Source organism: Scyliorhinus torazame, chromosome 19 (assembly GCF_047496885.1).
Source record: "Scyliorhinus torazame isolate Kashiwa2021f chromosome 19, sScyTor2.1, whole genome shotgun sequence".
Taxonomy (NCBI): domain Eukaryota; kingdom Metazoa; phylum Chordata; class Chondrichthyes; order Carcharhiniformes; family Scyliorhinidae; genus Scyliorhinus; species Scyliorhinus torazame.
In genome coordinates, this window is record NC_092725.1 from 95755474 (window position 1) to 95780034 (window position 24561).

The following is a 24561-nucleotide window of genomic DNA, read 5'->3' on the forward strand; positions in this document are numbered from 1 at the left end:
TTCCCCAATGTCTCCCCCCTTCCCAATTTACTTCTCAATTAACTTCAACCATAACATTAACAATAACATTTCCTGCAGCATCAGTCCCTCAGTTCCGATCCAATTTCTCTTCTTTGATGAAGGTCCATGCTTCCTCCGCCGTCTCAAAATAATGGTGTCTCTCCTGATACGTGACCCATAGTCTAGCCAGCTGCAGCATCCCGAACTTCACCTTCCTTTTATGCAACACCTCTTTGGCTCGGTTGAAGCTCGCCCTCCTTCTCGCCACCTCCGCACTCCAATCCTGGTATACCCGTACCACTGCATTCTCCCATCTGCTACTCCGCACCTTTTTAGCCCATCTCAGGACCTCTTCTCTATCCTTAAGGCGGTAAAATCGCACGATTATCGCCCTGGGTGGTTCTCCCGCTTTTGGTCTTCTCGCCGGAATCCGATTTGCCCACTCCACCTCCAAGGGGCCCGTAGGGGCCTCAGCACCCATCAGTGAGCTCAGCATCGTACTTGCGTACGCTCCACAGTCCACTCCTTCCACACCCTCAGGGAGACCCAGTATCCGAAGGTTCTTCCTTCGCGCTCCATTTTCTAGGGCTTCGATCCTTTCAGTACACTTTTTATGAAGTGCCTCGTGCGTCTGTGTCTTAACCGCCAGGCCCAGGATCTCGTCCTCAATATCTGTCACCTTCTGCTCCACCACGCGGAGCTCTGTCTCCTGGGTCTTTAATGTCTCCTTGAGCCCCTCAATTGCCTGTAGCAACGGGGTCAGCACCTCCCTCTTCAGCAGCTCCACGCACCGTCTCACAATTTCATCCTGCTCAGGCCCCCATGTCGCCTGCGCTTTCTCCGCCGCCATCTTGTACTTCTCTCTTTCTGGCCCTTTGGTCGACGATTCCTCGCGCTGCAGCCGCCGCCGCCGGTTTTTTCCTCCTTCGTTTGGGGGGGACTCCCTTCTCACACACCCCACACCGGGTTGCGTCGTCGAAAAATTCCCCGTTGGGGCTCTTAAAAGAGCCCGAAGGTCCGTCGGAGCTGGAGCCGCCGAAGCGTGCGGCTAGCTAGGCATCACCGCAACCGGAAGTCCCTTCAGTGGCCTTGATGAGGTCCTTTCACAGTTGTTCCCTCTGCTGCTAGAATTCACCTTTGATACAGGCCCTCAGGTCAGCTTGCAGCTTTAAGCTTGCCCTTCCCCCGCCTGCATGCTGGAAGAGGCCCTGTTTATCCTGCAGTTGCAGCCAAATCTTTTACTGTTTCTGCCGTGTCTGGCAACCCAGAGACATACCCTTCCTGAGGGACACTGTCGGGGGAATATTGCAGCCTTCTTCCCACACCGAGAAATGTCAAACAAATGCTGTGGGGGCCCTGTAAAAGAGCCCAAAAGTCCGTTCCAAGCAGGAGCTGCCGAATATGCGACTTAGCTCTGCATAGCCGCACCCGGAAGTCAGTTGTCAGATATTTGATCGACAAGCGCGTTGAGGGTTATTGGGGGACAGGGGGACAGACAGGAGAAAGTGGAGTTGAGACCACAACTACATCAGCCATATGGCGGAACAGGGTAGATGGCCCAAATGAACTACTCCTGGTCCTGTTCTTCTGATCTGAATGTGAAGCATTAGATATTTTATGGGCATGCTTCTTCAGCCCACTGGAGTCAGAGACATTTTATAAGGGGATTTGAAAAGGAAGTGCTTTCAGTTCTGTGGTTACTGTCAGTGCGTCAGGACATTACAAAGCATTTTACAGCCAATGAAATACTTTAGAATGTGATCACTGTTGCAATGTGAGAAATGAGCCTGCCGATTTGCACATAAAGATCCCACAAACAGCAATGGAATAATAGCAGACAAGAATTGAAAATGGAAGGAAATGTGATTAGATAGCTCAAATTGGGAAGAGAGTTTTTCGACTAATTTCTATAATTCTATGTACTTGCTAAACAAATTTTGAGCGTTTATATGGCGCTTTTAATGTCGAGAGACATTCCAAGGTGCTTTGCTGAGACAGAAGTGAGGATGCTGTGCCAAAAAACTATTAAAACAAATTATCAAAAACTTGGTAAAAGCGGTAGGTTTTAAGGTCTGTCTTAAAAGAGGGCAAAGATGCGGAGAGTTTTAGTGAGGGAATCCCCAGATCTTAGGGCCCGGGACTGAAGGCATGGCTGTCATTGGTGGAACCATAAGGAATGGGAGATGTACAAGGGGTGAGAAGTGTAGGGATATGAGAGTTGTCGGACTGGAGGACATTGCAGAGATTGAGGGGGGAGGAGTGAGGCTGGAGATTTGACCATGAGAGAATTTTTTTTTTTTTAAATATATTTTATTGAAAATTTTTCGATCACAATTTTTTCCCCTTACAAAGCAAACATAACAAAAAAAAAGAAAATTTAACAGTGAAAAAATGGCGAACCAACATGGTAAGCTAATCATTTAACATAAAATAAAACTTTCCACCCCCCCCTCCCCCCTGGGTTGCTGCTGCTGGTCATCTGTCTTCCCTCTAACGTTCCCCTAGGTAGTCGAGGAATGGCTGCCACCGCCTGGTGAACCCTTGAGCCGATCCTCTCAGCGCAAACTTCATCTGCTCCAGTTTTATGAACCCCGCCATATCGTTTATCCAGGCCTCCAGTCCGGGGGGTTTCGCTTCCTTCCACATGAGTAAAATCCTACGCCGGACTACTAGGCACGCAAAGGCCACAACGTCGGCCTCTTTCGCCTCCTGCACTCCCGGCTCATCCGCAACTCCAAATAAAGCTAGCCCCCAGCCTGGTTTGACCCGGACCTTCACCACCTTCGAAATCACTCCCGTCACTCCCTTCCAATACCCCTCCAGTGCCGGGCACAACCAAAACATATGTGCGTGGTTTGCCGAGCTTCCGCCGCACCTCCTACACTTGTCCTCCACTCCGAAGAACCTGCTCAATCTTTCTCCCGTTATGTGTGCTCTATGTAGCACCTTGAATTGAATCAGGCTAAGCCTGGCGCACGAGGAAGAGGAATTTACCCTGCTTAGGGCATCAGCCCACATACCCTCCTCTATCTCCTCCCCGAGCTCTTCTTCCCACTTTCCTTTTAGTTCGCCCACCGACTCCTCCCCCTCTTCCCTCATCTCTTGGTATATCTCTGACACCTTGCCCTCTCCGACCCATACCCCCGAAAGCACTCTGTCCTGGATCCCCTGTGTCGGGAGCAGCGGAAATTCCCTCACCTGTTGTTTTGTGAACGTCCTCATCTGCATATATCTAAGGAAGTTTCCCCGGGGCAACTTATACTTTTCCTCCAATGCTCCCAAGCTCGCAAACGTCCCATCTATAAATAAATCTCCCACCCTCCTAATTCCCAACTGGTGCCAGCTCTGAAATCCTCCATCCATCCTTCCTGGGGCAAACCTGTGGTTGTTCCTGATTGGGGACCCCACCAGGGCTCCCCGCGCACCTCTCTGTCGCCTCCATTGTCCCCAAATATTCAATGTTGCCGCCACCACTGGGTTCGTGGTAAACTTTTTTGGTGAGAGCGGTAGCGGCGCCGTCACCAGTGCCTCTAGGCTCGTCCCTTTACAGGACTTTCTCTCCAGTTTTTTCCACGCCGCTCCCTCTCCCTCCATCATCCATTTACGAATCATCGCCACATTGGCGGCCCAATAGTAGTCGCCCAAATTCGGTAGCGCCAATCCTCCTGTCTCTGCTACGTTGTAGGAACCCCCTCCTTACCCTCGGGACTTTCCCTGCCCACACGAAGCTCGTGATGCTCCTGTCTATTTTTTAAAAAAAGGTCTTAGTGATTAGTATAGGGAGACATTGAAATACAAATAAGAACCTCGGGAGGACCATCATCTTAATTGCCTGCACTCTGCCCGCCAACGACAGAGGCTGCATGTCCCACCTCTTGAAGTCTTCCTCCATTTGTTCTACCAATCGTGTCAGATTAAGTCTGTGTAAGGTTCCCCAGCTCCGAGCGATCTGAATCCCCAGGTATCGGAAGTTTCTTTCCACTTTCCTTAGAGGCAGGCCTTCTATCTCTCTACCCTGGTCCCCAGGGTGTATCACGAATAGTTCACTCTTCCCCATGTTAAGCCTATATCCCGAGAAATCTCCGAACTCCCTCAAAATCTGCATGACCTCTGTCATCCCCCCCACTGGGTCCGTCACATACAACAGTAGGTCATCTGCGTATAGCGACACTCGGTGTTCTTCTCCCCCTCGAATCACCCCTCTCCATTTCCTGGAGTCTCTCAATGCCATGGCCAGAGGTTCAATTGCCAACGCGAACAACAATGGAGATAGCGGGCATCCCTGTCTTGTTCCCCTATATAGTCGGAAATACTCCGATCTTTGCCGACCCGTGACCACACTTGCCGTTGGGGCCCCATAAAGGAGGTTGACCCAGCTAATAAACCCGTTCCTGAACCCAAACCTCCTTAGCACCTCCCATAAATACTCCCACTCCACCCTATCAAATGCCTTCTCTGCATCCATTGCCGCCACTATCTCTGCCTCCCCCTCCACTGGGGGCATCATTATCACCCCTAATAGTCGTCGCACGTTGACATTCAATTGTCTCCCCTTTACGAACCCTGTCTGGTCTTCATGCACCACCCCCGGGACACAGTCCTCTATCCTCGATGCCAGTACCTTTGCCAGCAATTTGGTGTCCACATTCAAGAATGAAATAGGTCTATAGGACCCGCACTGCAACGGATCTTTATCCCGCTTCAGAATTAGCGATATCGTCGCCTCCGACATTGTCGCGGGTAAAGTCCCTCCTTCCCTGGCCTCATTAAACGTCCTCACCAACAGCGGGGCCAACAAGTCCACGTATTTTCTATAAAATTCCACCGGGAACCCGTCTGGTCCCGGAGCCTTCCCTGCTTGCATATTCCCCAGCCCCTTAATAACCTCGTCCACCCCAACCGGTGCCCCCAGGCCTTCCACCTCCTGCTCCTCCACCCTCGGGAACCTCAATTGATCCAGGAACTGCTGCATCCCCTCCTCTCCCACCGGGGATTGGGACCTATACAGTCCTTCATAAAAGGTCTTGAACACCTCGTTTATCTTCCCTGCTCTCCGCACCGTAGCTCCCTTTTCGTCTCTAATTCCCCCTATCTCCCTCGCTGCTGTCCTCTTTCGCAACTGATTGGCCAGCAGGCGACTAGCCTTTTCCCCATATTCATACCTCCTCCCCTGTGCCTTCCTCCACAGCACCTCCGCCCTTCTGGTGGTCAAAAGGTCGAACTCCGCCTGGAGTCGTCTTCTCTCCCTGTACAGTCCCTCCTCCGGGGTCTCCGCAAATTCCCTGTCCACCCTTAAAATCTCCCCCAGTAATCTTTCCCTTTCCTTGGCCTCTGTTTTCCCTTTGTGGGCCCTAATGGAGATCAGCTCTCCTCTGACCACTGATTTTAGTGCTTCCCATACCACTCCCACTCGGACCTCCCCGTCGTCATTGGCCTCCAGGTACTTCTCAATACATCCCCGCACTCTTCCACACACTCCCTCATCCGCCATCAATCCCACATCTAATCGCCAGAGTGCTCGCTGCTCCCTTTCCTCTCCTAGTTCCAGGTCCACCCAGTGTGGGGCATTGTCCGAAACCGCTATGGCTGAATACTCAGCTTCTTCCACCCTTGAGATCAACGACCTTCCCAGAACAAAAAAATCTATCCGGGAGTACACTTTATGGACATGGGAGAAGAAGGCGAACTCCCTGGCCCTCGGTCTAAGAAATCGCCATGGATCCACTCCCCCCATTTGGTCCATAAACCCCTTGAGCACCTTGGCCGCTGCCGGCCTTCTTCCGGTCTTCGATCTGGATCTATCTAACCCTGGGTCCAGCACGGTGTTGAAGTCCCCTCCCAATATCAAGATTCCTACCTCCAGGTCCGGTATACGACCCAACATCCGTCTCATAAATCCCGCATCATCCCAATTCGGGGCATATACGTTAACCAGCACGACCTCCATTCCCTCCAGCCTGCCACTCACCATTACATATCTACCTCCGCTATCTGCTACAATGCTCCTTGCTTCAAATGCTACCCGTTTCCCCACCAATATGGCCACCCCTCTATTCTTTGCATCTAGCCCTGAGTGGAACACCTGTCCCACCCATCCTTTCCTTAACCTAACTTGGTCCGCCACCTTCAGGTGCGTCTCCTGGAGCATAGCCACGTCTGCCCTTAGTCCTTTCAAGTGCGCGAGCACTCGGGCCCTTTTAATCAGTCCATTCAGGCCTCTCACGTTCCACGTGATCAGCCTCACTAGGGGGCTACCTGCCCCCTTCCCGTGTCGACTAGCCATCACCTTCTCTAGGCCAGTCCCGTATCCCGCTTCCGCGCTCCCACTCGCTCCCCAGGCGTCGCATTCCATCCCCGTCCACCCACTCTTTAGCCATTTCCTCTTTGATTTCTGCAGCAGCAACCCAGTTATTCCCCCCCCCCCCCCCCCCCCGCTAGATCCCCTTCTAGCGTGATTGCTCCCCCCATATTACTTCCGCAAGTCAGCTGACTTCAACTGACCCCGGCTACTCCTGCTCCCTCCTTGACCCCCCCCCCCCCGTGTGGGGAACTCCCATCTGCCTTGCGCCTGTCTTCCCGCCATTATCTTTCTGGCGCGGGAACATCCCTATATCTGACCCGCCTCTTGTGGCGCAGCTCCCTTTCCCCTCCCACTCCCATTCCTCATTCTCCGCCTATGTCCCTTCTTTCCCCCCTCACCGGCGCCCACATTTCTTAGTGTCTCCCCCCTTCCCAATTTACTTCTCTATTTACATCGACAATAACATTCCCTACAGTATCAGTCCTTCAGTTCCGATCCAATTTCTCATCTTTAATAAAGGTCCATGCTTCTTCCGCCGTTTCGAAATAGTGATGTCTCTCCTGGTACGTGACCCATAGTCGTGCCGGCTGCAGCATCCCGAACTTCACCTTCTTTTTGTGTAACACCTCCTTAGCTCGGTTAAAACTCGCCCTCCTTCTCGCCACCCCCGCACTCCAATCCTGGTACACCCGTACCACTGCATTCTCCCATCTGCTACTTCGTACCTTTTTAGCCCATCTCAGGACCTCTTCTCTATCTTTAAGGCGGTGAAATCGCACGATTGTCGCCCTGGGTGGTTCTCCCGCTTTTGGTCTCCTCGCCGGGATCCGATGGGCCCCCTCCACCTCTAAGGGGCCCGCAGGGGCCTCAGCTCCCATCAACGAGCTTAGCATCGTGCTTACATAAGCCCCGCAATCCGCTCCTTCCACTCCCTCAGGGAGACCCAGTATCCGAAGGTTCTTCCTTCGCGCTCTGTTTTCTAGGGCCTCAATCCTTTCAATGCACTGTGTGTGGAGCGCCTCGTGCGTCTGTGTTTTGACCGCCAGGCCCAGGATCTCGTCCTCATTATCCGTCACCTTCTGCTCCACCACGCGGAGCTCTGTCTCCTGGGTCCTTTGTGCCTCCTTGAGCCCCTCAATTGCGTGTAGCATCGGGGTCAGCACCTCCCTCTTTAGTAGCTCCACACACCGTCTCAAGAATCCGTCTTGCTCGGGCCCCCATGTCGCCTGGGCTTTCTCCGCCGCCATCTTGTGCCTTCTCCCTTTCTGTCCCTATCGTCGAGGATTCCTCGCGCTGCAGCCGCCGATATTTTCCTCTTTCGTTGGGGGGGGACTCCCTATTCACTCACCGCACACCGGGTTTCGTCGCGCGAAAATTTCCCGTTGGGGCTCTTAAAAGAGCCCGAAGGTCCGTTGGAGCTGGAGCCGCCGAAACGTACGGCTTAGCTAGTCATCGCCGCAACCGGAAGTCCCCATGAGAGAATTTTAAACATGATAACATTCGATGTTTGATCTTGTGACAGCAAAATACTGCTGGAGACTTGAAGTAAAAACAGAAAGTGTTGGAAACAGTCAGCAAGCCTGTCAGCATCTGTGAAGAGAGAAACCGAGATAATGTTTCAGGTCTGTGATCTTTAACCAGAATTCACTCTCGGCTGTGTGTACCTATTACAGATCTCTCACCGTCGATTGGCTGCCCATGCCTGTGGGCTTTTTGTTGAAGCTGAAGGGGTCGCCTTTGAGAAACGTATTGCGACTGTCCTCCCCATCCTCGAAACCGAGATTAATCCTGAAAGATTTCAAAATGTGAGTCCAACTCGTGTACTGTTGCACTTTTGAACACTTTGGGATTCTTTGGGATTTATTTAAAGAGCTGGGCAGAGGTCAGTTCACACCATAAATTTCACATTTCTTCTTAAGTTTCATTTATTAGCAATGCTGGAACTGAGCAATTGGAGGCCATGTTAGCAGCAGTGCACATCTATTAAAACTAACGGGCATCAAGGGAGTACTTAAATTGCCCCGATCCCCCCTCATTGCTCGGGGCTCTGTGTGGAAATGCTTAGCTGCTTCGTTCAAACCGTCCTGACTAAATCTTAAACCATGAAACTATACTAAACATTTATGAATGTTTAAGTAGAGATGGTGGAATGAGATTGGGCCAAGGTGTTTAAAATTATACGGGAGCTGGATTAGAGTAAATATGGTGAAACGCCCATCCATCTGGCAGCGGTTCAGTAACCTGAGGGCACAGGTTTAAGGTATTTGGCAAAATAATCTGCTGTTATCTTTACTGCAGCGAGTTGTTATGAACTGTCTGAAAAGGTGAAGGAAGCAGATTCAATAATAATTTTCATAAGGAAATTTGATAAATGTATGAAGCAGAATATTTGCAGGGCGATGTGGAAAGAGCAGGGGGATTGGGATTAACTGGATAGCTCTTTTCAAAGTGAGCTGAAGGCCTCCTGTGCTGTACAGTTCCGTGATACGAAAGTCCACTGGGGGATTCTCCGGTATCCGGCAGGCAGGCCGTACCGGCGCCAAAGAGTGGCGTGAACCACTCTGGCGCCGGGCCGCCTGGAAGGTGCGGAATTCGCCGCACCTTCGGGGGCTAGGCCGGCGCTGGAGTGATTGGCGCCGCGCGAAGGGCCTCCGCCAGCCGGCACGAGTTGCCGCATGCGCAGGAACGCCAGCGTGTTCCCAGAACCGCTGGCGTGATTCCTGCGCATGCGCAGCGGGTTTCTTCTCTGTGCCGGCCATGGTGGAGCTTTACAGCGGCCGGCGCGGAGGGAAAGAGTGCCCCCACGGCACAGGCCCGCCCGCAGATTGGTGGGCCCCAATCGCGGGCCAGGCCACCGTGGGGGCCCCCGGGGCCAGATCCCCCTGAGGACTCTGCAGGTCGCCCGCAGAGCCAGGTCCCACCGGTACAAACCTTATGTAATTTACGCCGGTGGGACAGGCCGAAAACAGGCGGCCGCTCGGCCCGTCGCGGGTCGGAGAATCGCCGGGGGGGGGGGGGGGGGGGGGGGGGGGGGGGGGGGGGGGGGGACGCTGCCAACGGCCCCCGACCGCCGCGGCGCGATCCCTACCCAATAACCGGCGCCGGAGAATTCGGCAGCCGGCGGCGCGGCGGGATTCACCGGCCCGGCGGGGGGTTGGAAAATTCCGCCCCACATCTGAGTTGGTCATACAAGAGACAATGCGGTTCTGGGTCCATTTCTGATCCAGGGATGAGTATTTAACTTTCTTGTTCTGCTTCTACTCTTTGCCCAGATCCATGAGGAAGTGGAAGAGAAGGCTGCAGACCGTTTGCTGTTCAGCCTCTTGACCCTGGTTGTGAAACTAGTGAAGGATTGCAACCTCATCCAGCTGCACAAACCAGATACCATTCTCACCGCTATTTGGGGTAGGTTCAGTCCCAGCATTGCCGGTTGTGCACCGGCCATCACTCTGAAGCAGGCATGGGGAGGGGGTGTGAAGTTTGAGGCAGGTCTGTCGGTACATGAGGTAGTGATGTCTGCCTGCTCTAAGGGGTCCCTGTGTCTTACCAGCTCTCTACCCCTTTAGGACCATGACTAGCATCTAACCTAGAAATGTATTTGCCACCAGTGCCTCATACGTATTAGGAGTTTGTGTAGGCCATTCAGCCCCCTTGAGTCTGGTCCATCATTTGATAAGATCATGGCTGATCTGATTGTGATCTCAATTCTACTTGCCCGTCTACTACCCCCCCCCCCCCCCCCACACACACACACAAACACACACTTTGGCTTCCTTATCTGGCTAATTCAGCCTTAAATGATTCAAGATCTAGCATCTACTGTTCTCTGGGGAAGAAACTTCCACAGACAGTGACCCTTGAAGCCAAACATTCTCCTCATCTTAAGTGAGTGACCCCTTATTTTTTTAAATATAAATTTAGAGTACCCAATTCATATTTTCCCAATCAAGGGGCAATTTAGCGTGGTCAATCCACCTACCCTGCACATCTTTGGGTTGTGGGGGCGAAACTCACACAAACATGAGGAGAATGTGCAAACTCCACACGGACAGTGACCCAGAGCCGGGATCGAACCTGGGACCTCGGCGCCATGAGGCAGCAATGCTAACCACTGCGCCACCGTGCTGCCCGTGACCCCTTATTTTTAAAGTGTGCCCTCTACATCCGGTGTTTTCAGCAAGGGGCAACATCCCCTCAATATCCAGCCTGCCAATTCCCCATAGGATCTTGTGTTTCATTAAGATCACCTTCATTCTTCTAAACTCCAGTGGATACAGGCCCAGCCAGACCAACCGTTCCTCATTCCAGGAATCAGTCGAGTGAACCTTCTCCGAACTGCTTCTAATGCATTATATCCTTCCTCGGGTAAGGCGACCAAAATGTACACAGTCTTGACCAATGTCCGATACGATTGTTGCTAAATTTTCCAACTTTTATATTCCATTCGCCTTGCCTTCACACCTGTGTGTTTTGATGAAACTATTTTTGTGTTCATTCATGCAATGTGGGCATCACTGGCTAGGCCAGCATTTAGTGCCCAATCTCTGGCTGCTCTTGAGAAGGTGGTGGTGAGCCGCCGCCTTGAATCGCCACAGTGCTATTAGGGAGGGAATCCCAGAATTTTTACCCAGCGACGGTGAAGGAACGGCGATATATTTCCAAGTCAGGGTGGTGAGTGGCTTGGAAGGGATCTCTCAATAGAGGTAAAAGGTTATTCTGACCCTTTCACATGAAAGGGCATTAGAAATGAAGGTGGAGGCCCTTCAGCCCCTTGAGTCTGCTTCACTGTGGAAAACTGTTCTGAGTCTCAACCTCTGCTTCATTTTCCTGCCCTGGGATCTGATTCCCTTAGTGCCAAGAATCTATCAATCTCAATCTTCAATCCACTCAGTGGCTGAATCTCCACAGCTCCCCGGAGTAGAGAAATACAAGCATGCCAACCCGAGTGAACATTTTCCGAATGCCTTTTGAAAATTCATGTACATCACATCAACAGCATTATCCTCATCGACCCTTTCTGTTACCTCCTCAAAGCACTCCAAGTTAGTTCAACATGATGTTTACAAGTGACTACTAATTCTATCCTGAAAAATCGTTTCTAGAATCTTGCCCCCATGTTCTAGATTCCCCACCAAGGAGAAACAGCATCAACCCTCTCAGAATTTTACGTGTCAAAGCAATCACCTCATTCTTCTGAACTCCAGAGTGTATAGGCCCGTCTACTCGATGTCCCCTCACAGGACAGCCCTCTCATCCCAGAAAGGATAATTGTCCGGTTTCACACCCTCAGCAGGAATCCTTGTGTGGCAGAATGTATCAGAGATTGGACCTGCTGTCCCAGGGTTTTTCCGCTCACTCTGACTTCAACCTGCACGGACACAATTTTTTTTGTGTGTCTTGAAGTATTTGAAGGTTCATTACACTGGAACGGTTAAGTTGTTTTGATGAAAATTAATCTGCTAATTCATCAACAGGTCACGTCCAAACTCACTTGCGGTACCCCCCACTCCTGGGTTTGGCTCACTTCGGCCCAGCTCTTCGGAATGCTGTTTGCCTCTCATCAGCCTGAGGAATTGGTGGCCAAATGGAACACCGGCAAGTCACCGATCACAGAAAATAATTTATTGGAGGCACCAGCGACACGCTTTCTGCTGGAAGAGCTGGATGTAAAGGTAATCTTTTATTATTGTCACAAGTAGGTTTACATTAACGTTGCAATGAATTTACTGTGAAAATTCCCGAGTCACCACATTCATGCGCCTGTTCAGGGAGAATTCAGAATGTCCAAATGACCTAACAGCATGTCTTTCGGGACCAGTGGGAGGAAACCGGAGCACCCGGAGGAAACCCACGCAGGCACGGGGAGAACATGCAGGCTCTGCACAGTGACCCAAGCCAGGAATCGAACCTGGGACCCTGGCGCTCTGAAGCACCAGTGCTAACCATTGTGCTGCCGTGCTGCCCATCGTCTGTCTGTAAGGGAGGTCGCTTGATTCGCGGCAACCCGACTTCTTCCGATACGGAGGGCAACGCAGTCAGATGCTATCAACCCGTTAGTTGGCATCTGTTAAACTATCGGCCATGGGGGTCCTCTCTGATCAGAAGACTCAGTTGTCGCCTGATCGAGATTTTCAATCTTATGAAAGAGTTTGATTGAATAAAATTGGCAAAGTGGTTTCCACCAAACATGGGGGGTTGAAATCTAAGATAGCAATGAATAAATCTAATAAGGAATTCAGCATTTTGTTTTACTGAGAGACTGGTTCGAATGTAAAACTCATTATCACAAGCAATGAATGCAGAGCATAGCACCCTCATTCAAGACGAAGCTGGGCCAACACATGAGGGAGATACACCCCTTCTCACAGTACGGCAATACCTCAGCACTGGCTTTACTTAGTGCAACTCCCCCATACCCTCAACATTGGCTTTAAACCGTGCAGCCCCCCACCTCAGCACCGGCTTTACACAGTACAATGCCCCACAGCACTGGCTTTACATAGTGCAGTGCCCCACAGCACTGGCTTTACACAGTACAGTGCCCCACAGCACTGGCTTTACATAGTGCAGTGCCCCACAGCACTGGCTTTACACAGTGCAGTGCCCTCTCAGCACTGGCTTTACACAGTGCAGAGCCACATCAGCGCTGGCTTTACACAGTGCGGCCCCCATACCTCAGCGCTGACTTTACACAGTGCAGTGCCCCATCAGCACTGGCTTTACACAGTGCGGCCCCCATACCTCAGCACTGGCTTTACACAGTGCAGTGCCCCATCAGCACTGGCTTTACACAGTGCAGCCCCCCGTACCTCAGCACTGGTTTTCCACAGTGCAGTGCCCCACAGCACTGGCTTTCCACAGTGCAGTGCCCCATCAGCACTGGCTTTCCACAGTGCAGTGCCTTCTCAGCACTGGCTTTACACAGTGCAGTGTCCCATCAGCACTGGCTTTACTCAGTGCAGTGCCCCATCAGCACTGGCTTTACACCGTGCAGTGCCTCCTCAGCACTGGCTTTGCACGGTGCAGTGCCTCCTCAGCACTGGCTTTACACAGTGTGACCCCCCCTCCACCTCAACACTGGTTTTACAAAGTGCTTCCCCCCACCTCACACTGGCTTTACACAGTGCGTTCACCCCCCAAGCATGGCTTTGCACAGTGTGACGCCCCCTCAGCACTGGCTTTACACAGTGCGGACCCCACTGTTAACACTGGCTTTACACAATGTGGCCCCCCGCTCTTGCGCATTGCGACCCCCTCAGCATTGATTTTACACAGTGTGGCGCCTCCATTCAGCATTGGCTTTACACAGTGCCGCCCCCTCCCCCAGCACTGGTTTTACAAAGTGCACCCCTCCCCCCCCCCCCCCCCCCCCCCCCCACACCCCTTAGCACTGGCTTTTCACAGTACAGCGCCCCCTCCCACAGTGCCGTTTTCCCCATCAGCACTGGCCTCCTGTTCAGCACTGAGACTGTCAGCCTGTTTTACGGTGTGAAGTCTCTGGAGTGAACTTCTGGCTTAGGCAAGGGTGCTACGCAATGAACCAAAACCTGAAATGAAACAGCTGCAGTTGTCTATCACACGTTATTGCTTGAGTGGACTGACGTTCTTCACACTGGTTATGATGTATGCGAGACTGGTAGAGTTGGTGGGGAGCAGTTAATGTACTTGTCAGCCAATTTTGTTGGACCTTTCTCTCTGCTGCTGCTTAGCAACTTGCTGAACATCAAAATTGTCAAAGGTGATCATTCCAAAGGCTGTGATTGGTTTGGTTCGGGAATGTTGCCCTTGATAACAGTTCCAATAAATGGGCCTTTGAGATTCCATTATATTTAAGCAATGACTATGTGCGCATTGCAGGTGAATATCCCTCAAGCCTGACTCTCGAGCACGTGCAGAAATAACCTGATGGATAATTGCCCATTGTTCCAGAGGTTTATGGAAACTTCCTTCAGACTTGGGCTGGTTGAAGTCAAACAGATTGTGTTTGTATAAAGTATATTATCCTCATGACATCCCAAAGAGCTTTACAGCGTTCTGAAATGTAATCACTAATATAGGAAACGCAGCAGCTAATTTGTGCACAGCAAGCTCCCACAAACAGTGATAGCTGTACCAAAGGTCCAGCACAGGCTGAAAGGCCTTGTTCTTTGCCATATCATTCTGATTGTTGACTGACTACATTATTCGCGTGCGTTGTAATTCTGTGACGCTCTCCCCCGAGCTTAAATCCTAAAATTCTCATGTGTTGTTAAAAATGTAAATTTTTAAATTTCAGATTGAAGACTTGGCTTTAGCCTTTTGCGATCAGCTGAATTCAAAGTTCCTGGATCAAACATTGGGTGAACAGGTATGATGAGGCGCATCATTACTGTCCCATTGCCTGGGATTGGCAGGGCAGGGGGTTGGGCGTGATTAAAACAGGAAACAGTCGATGTGGAAAGGCTCATACAAGCAAAGCAACTAATTGTCCAGTTTGCATTTTTCTCAAAGTCGTCTTTAAATGCCTAACTCATCAACACCAAGTTACCTTTAGCTTTGCTGCTAATATCTTAACATCTCCTGTTACTTAGAATTGTTCTGCATCATGTCTGAGAATTTAGTGAGGATGTAGTTTGTAAGGGAGAAAGAAAAACCTGCATTTAATTAGTGATTCATTCTCAGAGCATTCCAAAGCGCTACCAGCCAATGAAGTACTTTATTGAAGCAGATAGAACGTGGTACAGTGGTTAGCACTGCTGCCTCACAACACCAGGTAGCAAGGTTCAATTGCGTCCTTGGGTCACTGTCAGTGTGGATGCTGCACATTCTCCCCGTGTCTGCGTGAGTTTCCTCTCACAGTCCAAAGCTGTGCAAGTTAGGTGGATTGGCCATGTTAAATTGCTCCTAAAGATGGGCAAGTTAGGTGGCGTGACAGGGAAAGGGCGGGAGAGTGGACCTATGTACTGCGTTCTTTCAGAGAGTCGATGCGGACTCGATGGGCTGAATGGCCTCCTTCTGCACTGTAGGGATTCTATGTTAATAGTCACTGCTCTGAAGGAAACGTGGCAGCCATTTGGTGCTTTTCAACTTCCACAAACTGCAATGTGATAATGACCAAATACTCTGGCTTAATGATGTTGGTTAAGAGTTGACCTAGGCACTGGGGAGAACTCCTCTGCCCTTTCAGCCCTTCACATCCACCCAAGAGGGCAGGCAGGATGTGTGTTTCGTATCCTATTTGAAAAGTGACTCTTCCAACATTGCAACACATGTTCAGTCCATAGTGTTCCAATTATGTAACATGGAGAAGCTCTTAAGTAGGTTAAAATGTTCTCAGTGTGTGCAGTGGTTTACTCTGGCTTCTTCAGCTTGCTCGTAAATCCCACTAAAAGGTCAAATGTAATCTTGTGGAAATTCAATATTCTCGTTGGCAAACAGGTGATAAAGAATTTGCTGTTCGTAGCCAAAGTCATCTACCTGTTGGGGTCTGTTGATCGCGGAGATGCGAAGAAGGAAGAAGGGACAGTGGAAAGTGATGAAGAAATTGAAGCTGAGGAGACTGGGGAAGAGGAGATGGTAGGAAAAGGAGCTTCCAAGAAAACAACCCTGATGTGGCTGATGAAGAAACTCTGTATTCTCGTCAAGCGCGAAGCAGCCCACAGCCCCAAAATTCCGTTGAAGGTACTGTTCGCCTGAACGTCACCAACCTGCAATTCTGTGGTGCCTCAAGTAATAAGCAGCCTCGGGTTGTTTCACATCACACAGAGCACTCACTGAACGGTAGTGGAGGAATTGGGAGGGTTGCTCAAAACAGGATCAGGGTTAGAAATACATAGAGAAGTAATAATGGGGAGCGGGGTGGGTAGAAGCATAGGAACAGGAAGAGACCATTCAGATTTGGACTCTGTTGCACCATTGAGCAAATGGTGGTTGATCTCCATCTCATTTACCTACTTTGGCTCCATATTCGGTAGCACAGTGGTTAGCACTATGGCTTCACAGTGCCAGGGTCCCAGGTTCGATTCCTGGCTTGGGTCACTGTCTGTGCGAAGTCTGCATGTTCTCCCCGTGTCTGCGTGGATTTCCTCCGAGTGCTCCGGTTTCCTCCCACAAGTCCTGAAAGATATGCTGTTAGATGAATTGGACATTCTGAATTCTCCCTCCGTGTAGCCGAACAGACACTGGGGTGTGGCGACTAGGGGCTTTTCACAGTAACTTCATTGCAGTGTTAATGTCAGCCTACTTGTGACAATAAAGATTATTATATTCCTGAATACCCTTTGTCCAGAAAACAATCCTGCCTAATATTTTGCATTATTCATTGAGCGAGCATTTACTGTTCCTACCACCTTCTGTGTGCAGAGGTGTTTCCCAGCTCCTCTCTTGAATGGCCTAGACTTCCCCACCAGTGGGATAACGTTCTCTCTGTTTATTCATTAATCCAATCCTAGCCAGCAGGTGAAGCATATGAAACTAGGCGTCACTGCCTTTCTCGATAATAGGTCAAATTACAGAATGCAGCATTACATATAATATTTCAAATAAAAACAGAAAATGCTGGCTAAACTCAGCAGGTCTTGCAGGATCTGTGGGGAGAGAAACCGAGTTTATATTTCGAGACCAAGGGTCAATGGGAATGTTAATTCTGTTTCTTTCCGCAGACGACGCCAGGCCGGCTGAGTTTATCCAGCACTTCCTGTTTTTATTTTGGATTTCCAGCATCTGCAGTATTTTGCTTTTATTGCAGCATTATGTATGTCTGCTTCCTATCTACTGCCCCCCCCCCCGGTGTCCCAGTCCTATAAGTACTGTAAGGATTTTATAAATGATCTAACTTTATACTTAATACTTTCTCTGTGCTTAATCTTTGCTTTTTTAAAACTTTACAAGTGCTCATTTCATTTAATTTCTAAGAATGCCCTTCACTTGTGTACATTAGTAATATAATTAACATAACATTAACATACTCGTCAGTTCCTTTCAAAATCCTAATATGAATCTCAGTCAACTCATTTCTGTGCTTCAGGGCCTGACTGACCTCCCACAATGTCCTCCTAACTGAGAGAAGTCAACCTATGACGGTTGGATTGACAGATTTTTATTTCCAAAATCCCAAAGCGAAAATGTAGTCTATATTGGGGGGAGGGGGGGATCTGTAATCCTGATAGGAATGGCACCATCAGAGAGTCGTGAACACCGCCCAGTCCATCGCACGAACCTGCCTCCCATCCATTGACTCCATCTACACCTCCCGCTGCCTGGGGAAAGCGGGCAGTATAATCAAAGATCCTTCCCACCCGGCTTACTCACTCTTCCATCGGGCAGGAGATACAGAAGTCTGAGAACACGCACGAACAGACTCAAAAACTGCTTCTTCCCCACTGTCACCAGACTCCTAAATGACCCTCTTATGGACTGACCTCATTAACACTACACCCTGTATGCTTCATCCGATGCCAGTGCTTATGTAGTTACATTGTATATGTTGTGTTGCCCTATTATGTATTTTCTTTTATTACAGTGAAAATACTTTTCACTGTACCTCGGTACACGTGACAATAAACAAATCCAATCTAATCCAATCCAATCCACCTGCGGGAATGTTTGTTATGGTCTGTCAGGCAAACTTGTTTGCTGCTTTTAAACTCCTCTTCCCCATTTGGGAGCCTGGGTATTTTTGAGACTAATTATATTTCTTCTCTTTTTTTCACTCCAGAGGACCTGTGTCTTTAAGTTCCTTGGAGCGATTGCAGTAAACCTTGGAATGGACGGAGTGAAACCTTATCTCCCAACAATTATTGCACCTCTTTACAGAGAATTAAACAGTACCTATGCAGATCAAGGTATATGTGCTGTTCCCTCATTTCAGCTCATCACAACATAGAATCTGTGACAAATATCTCATTGAAAGTTCCCCATTAGAATCTGTGACAAATATCTCATTGAAAGTTCCCCAACTGGCTCCAGTGGTAAAGACAGCGGTAAAGACAGCACGTCACACATAGAGTTAAACAGCACAGAAAGAGGCCATTCAGCCCATTGTGCCTGCACTGGCTCTTTTGTGAGTGCTGCTCAATTAGTCCTGTTATGGGCCAGGGTTTAGAGAACCCCAAAGTGTATCATGGAGTTCACCTGACCCGCAACTTTTACTAGATTGTGGTATGGGGAGCACACAGCCCACTCTACAGGTGTGGTACAGCAGAAATGGAAAAGTATTTTTTAAAGCAAAACAATGTTTATTCTATGAACTCAAGTAAACCTTTTTAAAACATACAGTGAACATCTTAGCAACCATTAATTCAAATACAACCCCCAAAGACTACAACACTAAGTAAACCTTTAAGCTTTCCATTTTAACATCCGTACGACTGAAAAACAAAACCTTTATCAGAAGCACATCAGGTTAAAGTCACTACTGAAAACATTTATAATTCTGAATTCACCGAATGATCAAGAGATAGTCTTTTGATGGCAGAGAGAACAGCAGTACATCTGCTTGGTCTGGCTTCAGCTCCAACACTGAAAACGAAACTATAAAACACCCTGCAGCCTGCTCAAAAACCAAAGTAAAAAGCTGATAGACAGCCCAACTCCACCCACTCTCTGACATCACTGCAGTAATAAACACCCATTTCTTAAAGGTACTCTCACTACAGATATTTATATATACACACCCATTTATAAACACCATTTCTTAAAGGTACTCTCACATGACAGTCCCACTCCCTGAGCTCTTTCCCCATACCCCCGCAAATGTTTTCCTTCTCAAGTATTTAAACATCGAAACATGGTTGATTTAAACCCTAATCTCTGCTGGGTTAAATGTTCACATTCGGAACACCAAGTGTTCTTGCCTTTGGCAAGCAGCAGGAAGATTGTTTTAAGTTCCTCCTTCGCCCTGGCTTAACGAAGAGTTCAAAACATATAATGGCTGTTGAAGGGATGCGCAGCGAGAGATGTAGGAGTGTCTTCACCACAAGGGCAGCAGCAGTTTAACAAGTATGCCCGATGCCACCACCTCGAGAGCAAACAGTGAAGCCCGCTTATTGTAAATTAATGGAAATAAAGAAGTAGAGAGAGCCATACAGTGTGAATGTGCGAGCTTGCTGTGCGTCTCTGTATATTTTGCATACTTGACGTTGGAGTTTAACATTTGCAATCCTAAACCGCGGTTCAGGGTAGGTGAGAAATTCCAGCAGCAAACTATCAGCATTAGCACAGGAAGCCATTTCCTTCTTTTGTCACTCTTTCTGTGCATATCAACTTTCGGAAACTTTACACAGAAAGCGAATCCTGCAATGCATCATACCAGCGAATTTGCAAAGCATCAACTCCAACTCAACCAATCTATTTTGTAGAATTTCTAGTACAGCAACAGACCATTCGGCCCAACTGCTCTGTGTTGGTGTTTATACAACATATTTTTGTTTTCCCTTCCCCTTCATTACCTGTCCAGCTTCACCTTAATTTTTTTGACTATTTGCACCAGTTACTCCCTATGGTAGTGACTTCCACATTCTAATTTTTGAACGTTAAAGAATTTTGGTAATTTATTGTCTGATTCCCTGAGCCAACCCCAGAGTGAAATTATGACTTGGAGGTTATTTGCTTTGTAACGGTGGGGATAATCAGGATTGTTTTCATTGATGTGTTTCTGTATTGGCTGGTTTTAAATACTTTTCATTTTAAGCATCACATTGTGGCCCAGAACTCCCTGGTTCCCCAGCATCGCATTTAGGGGATACCCCAATGATGCGCTGGAGAGGCTGTCTGGGAGGTTCCCGCATAAGGGTTTACCTGGAAATTGTCCAGAAGAGCTAACTTCTTCTGGACAATTGCTCTGGGCTGGGAACAATCCGATAGAAGTGATTTAAATCGCTAACTTTGGATGGCTCTGCCTGTTTTACCCTGATAGTTACTCTGAAAGAGTTAGAGGGGAAAAAAAATCACTTCTAACTCCAGAATAACTATTTAAAATACCCAGCCACGCAAGGGACAGTTCCCCCCCCTCCCCCTCCCCACCCAAACTCAATGGCTTGAACTGACTCCTCCCTCCTCCCAATTTCCATATTGATTTGACCTTCCTCCTGTTCCGACTTAAACCCCCATCCCATCCAACCCCCTCTAGGTCCGTTCTCCCCATCACCCCCACCCCAGTCTGACCACCCCTTCCCGGTCCTATTTTCTTCCCCCCCCCCCCCATGACGAAGCTGTTGTGGGCCTGCCTCGCTGCTCCTGTATTACTCATCCTGAATGAGTAAGAGTGGCCGAGACGTGCGTTGCAATTTCAAAGTGGATATGTCTGTCAAATTGGCAACTCACTGGAGATTGCCTGAGGAAGTTAAAGATCACTGTCTTACTATTCAGTTCAGCCCGACTGCTACATGCAACATGCGGTGTTTGGAGCGATCCAGCCTAATTGTGCTCTTGTATGCTTCCTTTTCAGACCCGACACTCCGGAATCTTTCCCAAGAGATCATTGAGCTGCTGAAGAGACTGGTCGGGCTGGAAACATTCTCTATGGGTTTTGCAGCTGTGCAAAAACAGGCCAGCCAGAAAAGAGCTTTGAGGAAAAGACAGAAGGCCTTACAGGTGGGCATTCAGTAAGGGGGTGAAATAGTGTTTCCTCACATTCCCAACAGAGGATACATTTCGTCCATTCTCTCAGATGCTTCTACCTATTTGTCCAGGCGATTGGTCACACTTTCCAGTCAAATCTCACCATGGCCGCACCCTTTTCTATCTTTGTAACCTCCTTCAGCCCCACAGCCCTTTGAGATCTCTGAGCTCCTCCAATTTTGGCCTCTTAATATATTATATTGGCAGCGCAGCAACAGGCCATTTGGCCCAAATGCTCTATGCTGGTGCTTGTGTTCCACTCAAGACTCTTCTCAACCTTTTTCATCTCACCCTATCAAAATATCCTATTATTTTCACCCTCTGTGTTAATATAGATTCCCTTAACTCCTCTGTGCTCCTTCCTCAGATGGTGAATTCCACTTTCTAACCATTCTCTTGAATTATCTTTTGCATTTGTTGGTGACTGACATACATTTATGATCCCTACTTCTGGTCTCTCCTATCAAACCCTTTCAGAATCTTAACGACTTCTATCAGGTCTCAGTCCTGTATCGGTTTTTACATAAGTTCACTTCCTGCTATGCCTCCCTAAATGAATGCCAGTGCCTCATTTGCTCTTTTTATGACATATTAACTTGCATTGCTGTTTCTAGTTGTGTATTTGTACGGCTGGATTCCTTGCTCCTCTACCTCATTTACCCTTGTTATGTTCCAATGAATGTGCAGCCTTCTTGCTTGTTATGGTGGCCACAAAGGACACTGGGTTCATCAGTAGATCTCCACGTGAATTTTCCTATTGAGCGTCAGGAGCTCGCCCAATGGGAAATCAGCAGCGAGAGTTTAAAAACTGCTGCTTCAATCTGGGCCAGTATTCTGCAGGTCCCTCGTAACCTGTAAGCTGCAGCCTTTCCCGTTAGGTAAATAAAAGGGTATGGTGTTATTGCTCTTACTACCAAAATGTGCCACTTCACACTTGGACCATGCTGCACATTCCTAATTTCCTCCTTCCCACCATTGGCGGCTGGCCTCAGCTGCCTGGGTCCTGAGCTCTATAATCTCGCTAACTCACTCTCCTCCTTTAAGATACTCCTTAAAATCTGCCTCTTTGACCAAGCTTTGGGACATCAACCCGAATATTTCCTTTGTCTCTTTGCTATAACCATTACCATCCTCGTTGGCTGTTGCATCATGAAATCTTCTGTAAATATGTAGGCATGACCAGATGGGACCATAGAAATGTTACTGCAGAGAAAGAAGCCATTCAGTCTGTCATGTCTGCGCCAGCTGGAAAGAAACCTAGTCGCTATTCTTATCCCACAATGGTAGATGGAAGGATTTGAACCTGTGTCCCCAGAGAATTAGTCTAGGTTCAGTTACTCTACCATCTCCCATCTCTCACCTCCTACAATTTGCTGCACTTAATGCTTAACATCTCAAATTGTAAGGTTAGAGATTACCATTGGTGATTTGGCATTCCTCCATCTGCAATTGTAACGTACGTATAAACATGTTTATCAGCAATGGACCACCAGCCCCTAGAGTAACATTCAGATGAGGACAGTAGTGTCGTGCATACGTAACTGGCTTAATAACACAGGAAATGCTAGTTTAAATCCCACCTTAGTAGTTTGAGAATTTGAATCAAGTTTAGAATGATATTTTATAACAAAACTGTTGGTGAGGATGAAACTATTGGATTGTTGTAAAAACGCAACTGGTTCCTCAGTGCCCTTTGGGAAAGGAGGCTGCTGTGCTTACCTGGGTTGGGCCGATATGGGTTGACTTTTACCTACCGTCTGAATTGGCACAGTTTTTAATTCATGTACGAGATATGGGTGTCGCTGGTTGGGCCAGCATTTATTGCCTGTTCCTAATTTCCCTTCAACTGAGTGGCTTGCTCGGCCATTTCCGAGGACACTTAAGAGTCAACCACATTGCTGTGGATCTGGAGTCACATGTAGGACAGACCGGGCAGATTTCCTTCCCTGAAGGACATTAGTGACCCAGATGGGTTTTTCTGACAATCTGCAATAGTTTCATTAGAAATAAATGAATTTATTGAATTCACATTTCATCATCTGCCATGGTGACATCCAAACTCGGGACCCCAGAACCCCTTGGTCTCTGGATTACTAGTCCAGTGACAATACAACGATGCCACCGCCTCCCAATAGTAAGCCACTCAGTTGTAGAAGGGATGGATAATAAATACAGACCCTGCCAGTGACACCCAGATAGGCTGGCATTCGAGGGGTTAGTTTGCGTAGAGCTACAAGAACACAAGAATTAGGAGCAGGAGTTGCCATTCGGCCCTTTTGTGAGGGCCACGAAGAATCCAGCACAAGTTTTAAGGATACAAAGAAATAACATTTATTTACAATAACGTATATATACAACAGCGGCAGCAACTTCGCTTGCTGCTCACTCCTTCCTGCTGGTTCCAAACTGGCCAGCTTTATTTATACAGGGAGTCTGCTAATGATTTCTCCGCCCCCCTCATTGGGGAAGCTCATACTCCCAAAGGATTGTGGGATTGTCATTAGTCCCCAGCCATTGGTAAGCAGGCAGGTTATAACAGGCCCCTTGAGCCTGCTCCATCATTTGATAGGATAATGGCTGATCTGATTGTGGCCTCAACTCCACTTTTCTGTCTGCCCCCCCCCCCCCTCTTGATCCTTGTCTCCATTCCCGATCAGGAATCTGCCTAACTGAACCTCGAACATATGTAATGACCCAGTCTCCACTGCTCTCTGGGGAAGAATGTTTCCTAAACACCCTCTGAGAGAAAAAAACAATCTGTTGGATGTTGCACACATTAATCCCTTTTACATTTTATCCAAACAGACCGTTGCAAACCCAGACATTGCCGCAAGGAAGAAATTGAAGAAGCACAAAAATAGAAGTGAAGCCAGGAAAAGAAAAATTGAAGTCCTTCGACCAGGCTACAAGGCAAAAAGGGCCCGAAGCCACGCGTTGAAGGATTTGGCCATTGTTGAGTGAAATGTAAAAATAAACTGGTTGTTTTAGTTAAATCGTTTTTACAAGAGGATTTTATGATGGAAACTGAAATAACGCTTCTAATGCCAATGTATATTGTCTCCCATTCCCAACAATGTCTTTGGAATGTTGTGCAGGAGCATTTGACATGAGGTACAGTTTAATGTACTGTTTATCTTAGAAACATTGTCAATAAATGGTTCTTTGTGGATAGCACCTGTTTCGATACAACAAACTGTTGTTATCTGTCCTTAACGTTCTGGGAAAGAAGAATTAAAGCTCGAGCAATATTGTTGATCAGTGATTATCTTTCAAAATAATTGTGACCCCAATAAAAATGTTCTGCCCTCATTTCAAATCCAAACCTTCTATCCCTCACGTTTGCTGATCTTTACCTCAACTCTGTTTGCTCACTTTTGCCACGTCTCCCTTGAAATCCTTGTCCAATAAAAACCCACCAATCTCAATCTTGAAAGTTTCAATTGACCGTGAAAAACTCCAGAGTCTTCTGGGAGTGAGATTTCCAGAGCATTTTGTGCGAAGAGGTATTACCCCAATTCACTGCAGGATGGCCGAGGTCTAATTTTTAAGACGACGGGCTAGATTTTCTGTTGGGGAGACTACATTCTCTCACCGGTGCTGAATCGCTTCTGGTTTGTGCTGGCATTAGGGCAGCGCTCAGAATCAATTCACTCTCCCCAGCC

At 48.4% G+C, this 24561-nt stretch overlaps 1 protein-coding gene across 1 annotated transcript in view; it reads left to right on the forward strand.

Moving 5' to 3' along the window:
* The window catches only part of utp20 (UTP20 small subunit processome component), a 206642-nt gene extending 182434 nt beyond the window's left edge, over nucleotides 1-24208 (forward strand). Inside the window, 9 exon segments of the mRNA XM_072484851.1 lie at nucleotides 7975-8106; nucleotides 9574-9706; nucleotides 11776-11801; nucleotides 11803-11973; nucleotides 14577-14648; nucleotides 15719-15961; nucleotides 17997-18123; nucleotides 20727-20872; nucleotides 23705-24208. Coding sequence (XP_072340952.1) covers nucleotides 7975-8106; nucleotides 9574-9706; nucleotides 11776-11801; nucleotides 11803-11973; nucleotides 14577-14648; nucleotides 15719-15961; nucleotides 17997-18123; nucleotides 20727-20872; nucleotides 23705-23860 — 1206 coding nt within the window. The 3' untranslated portion in view covers nucleotides 23861-24208.
* Nucleotides 24209-24561: the final 353 nt, after the last annotated feature.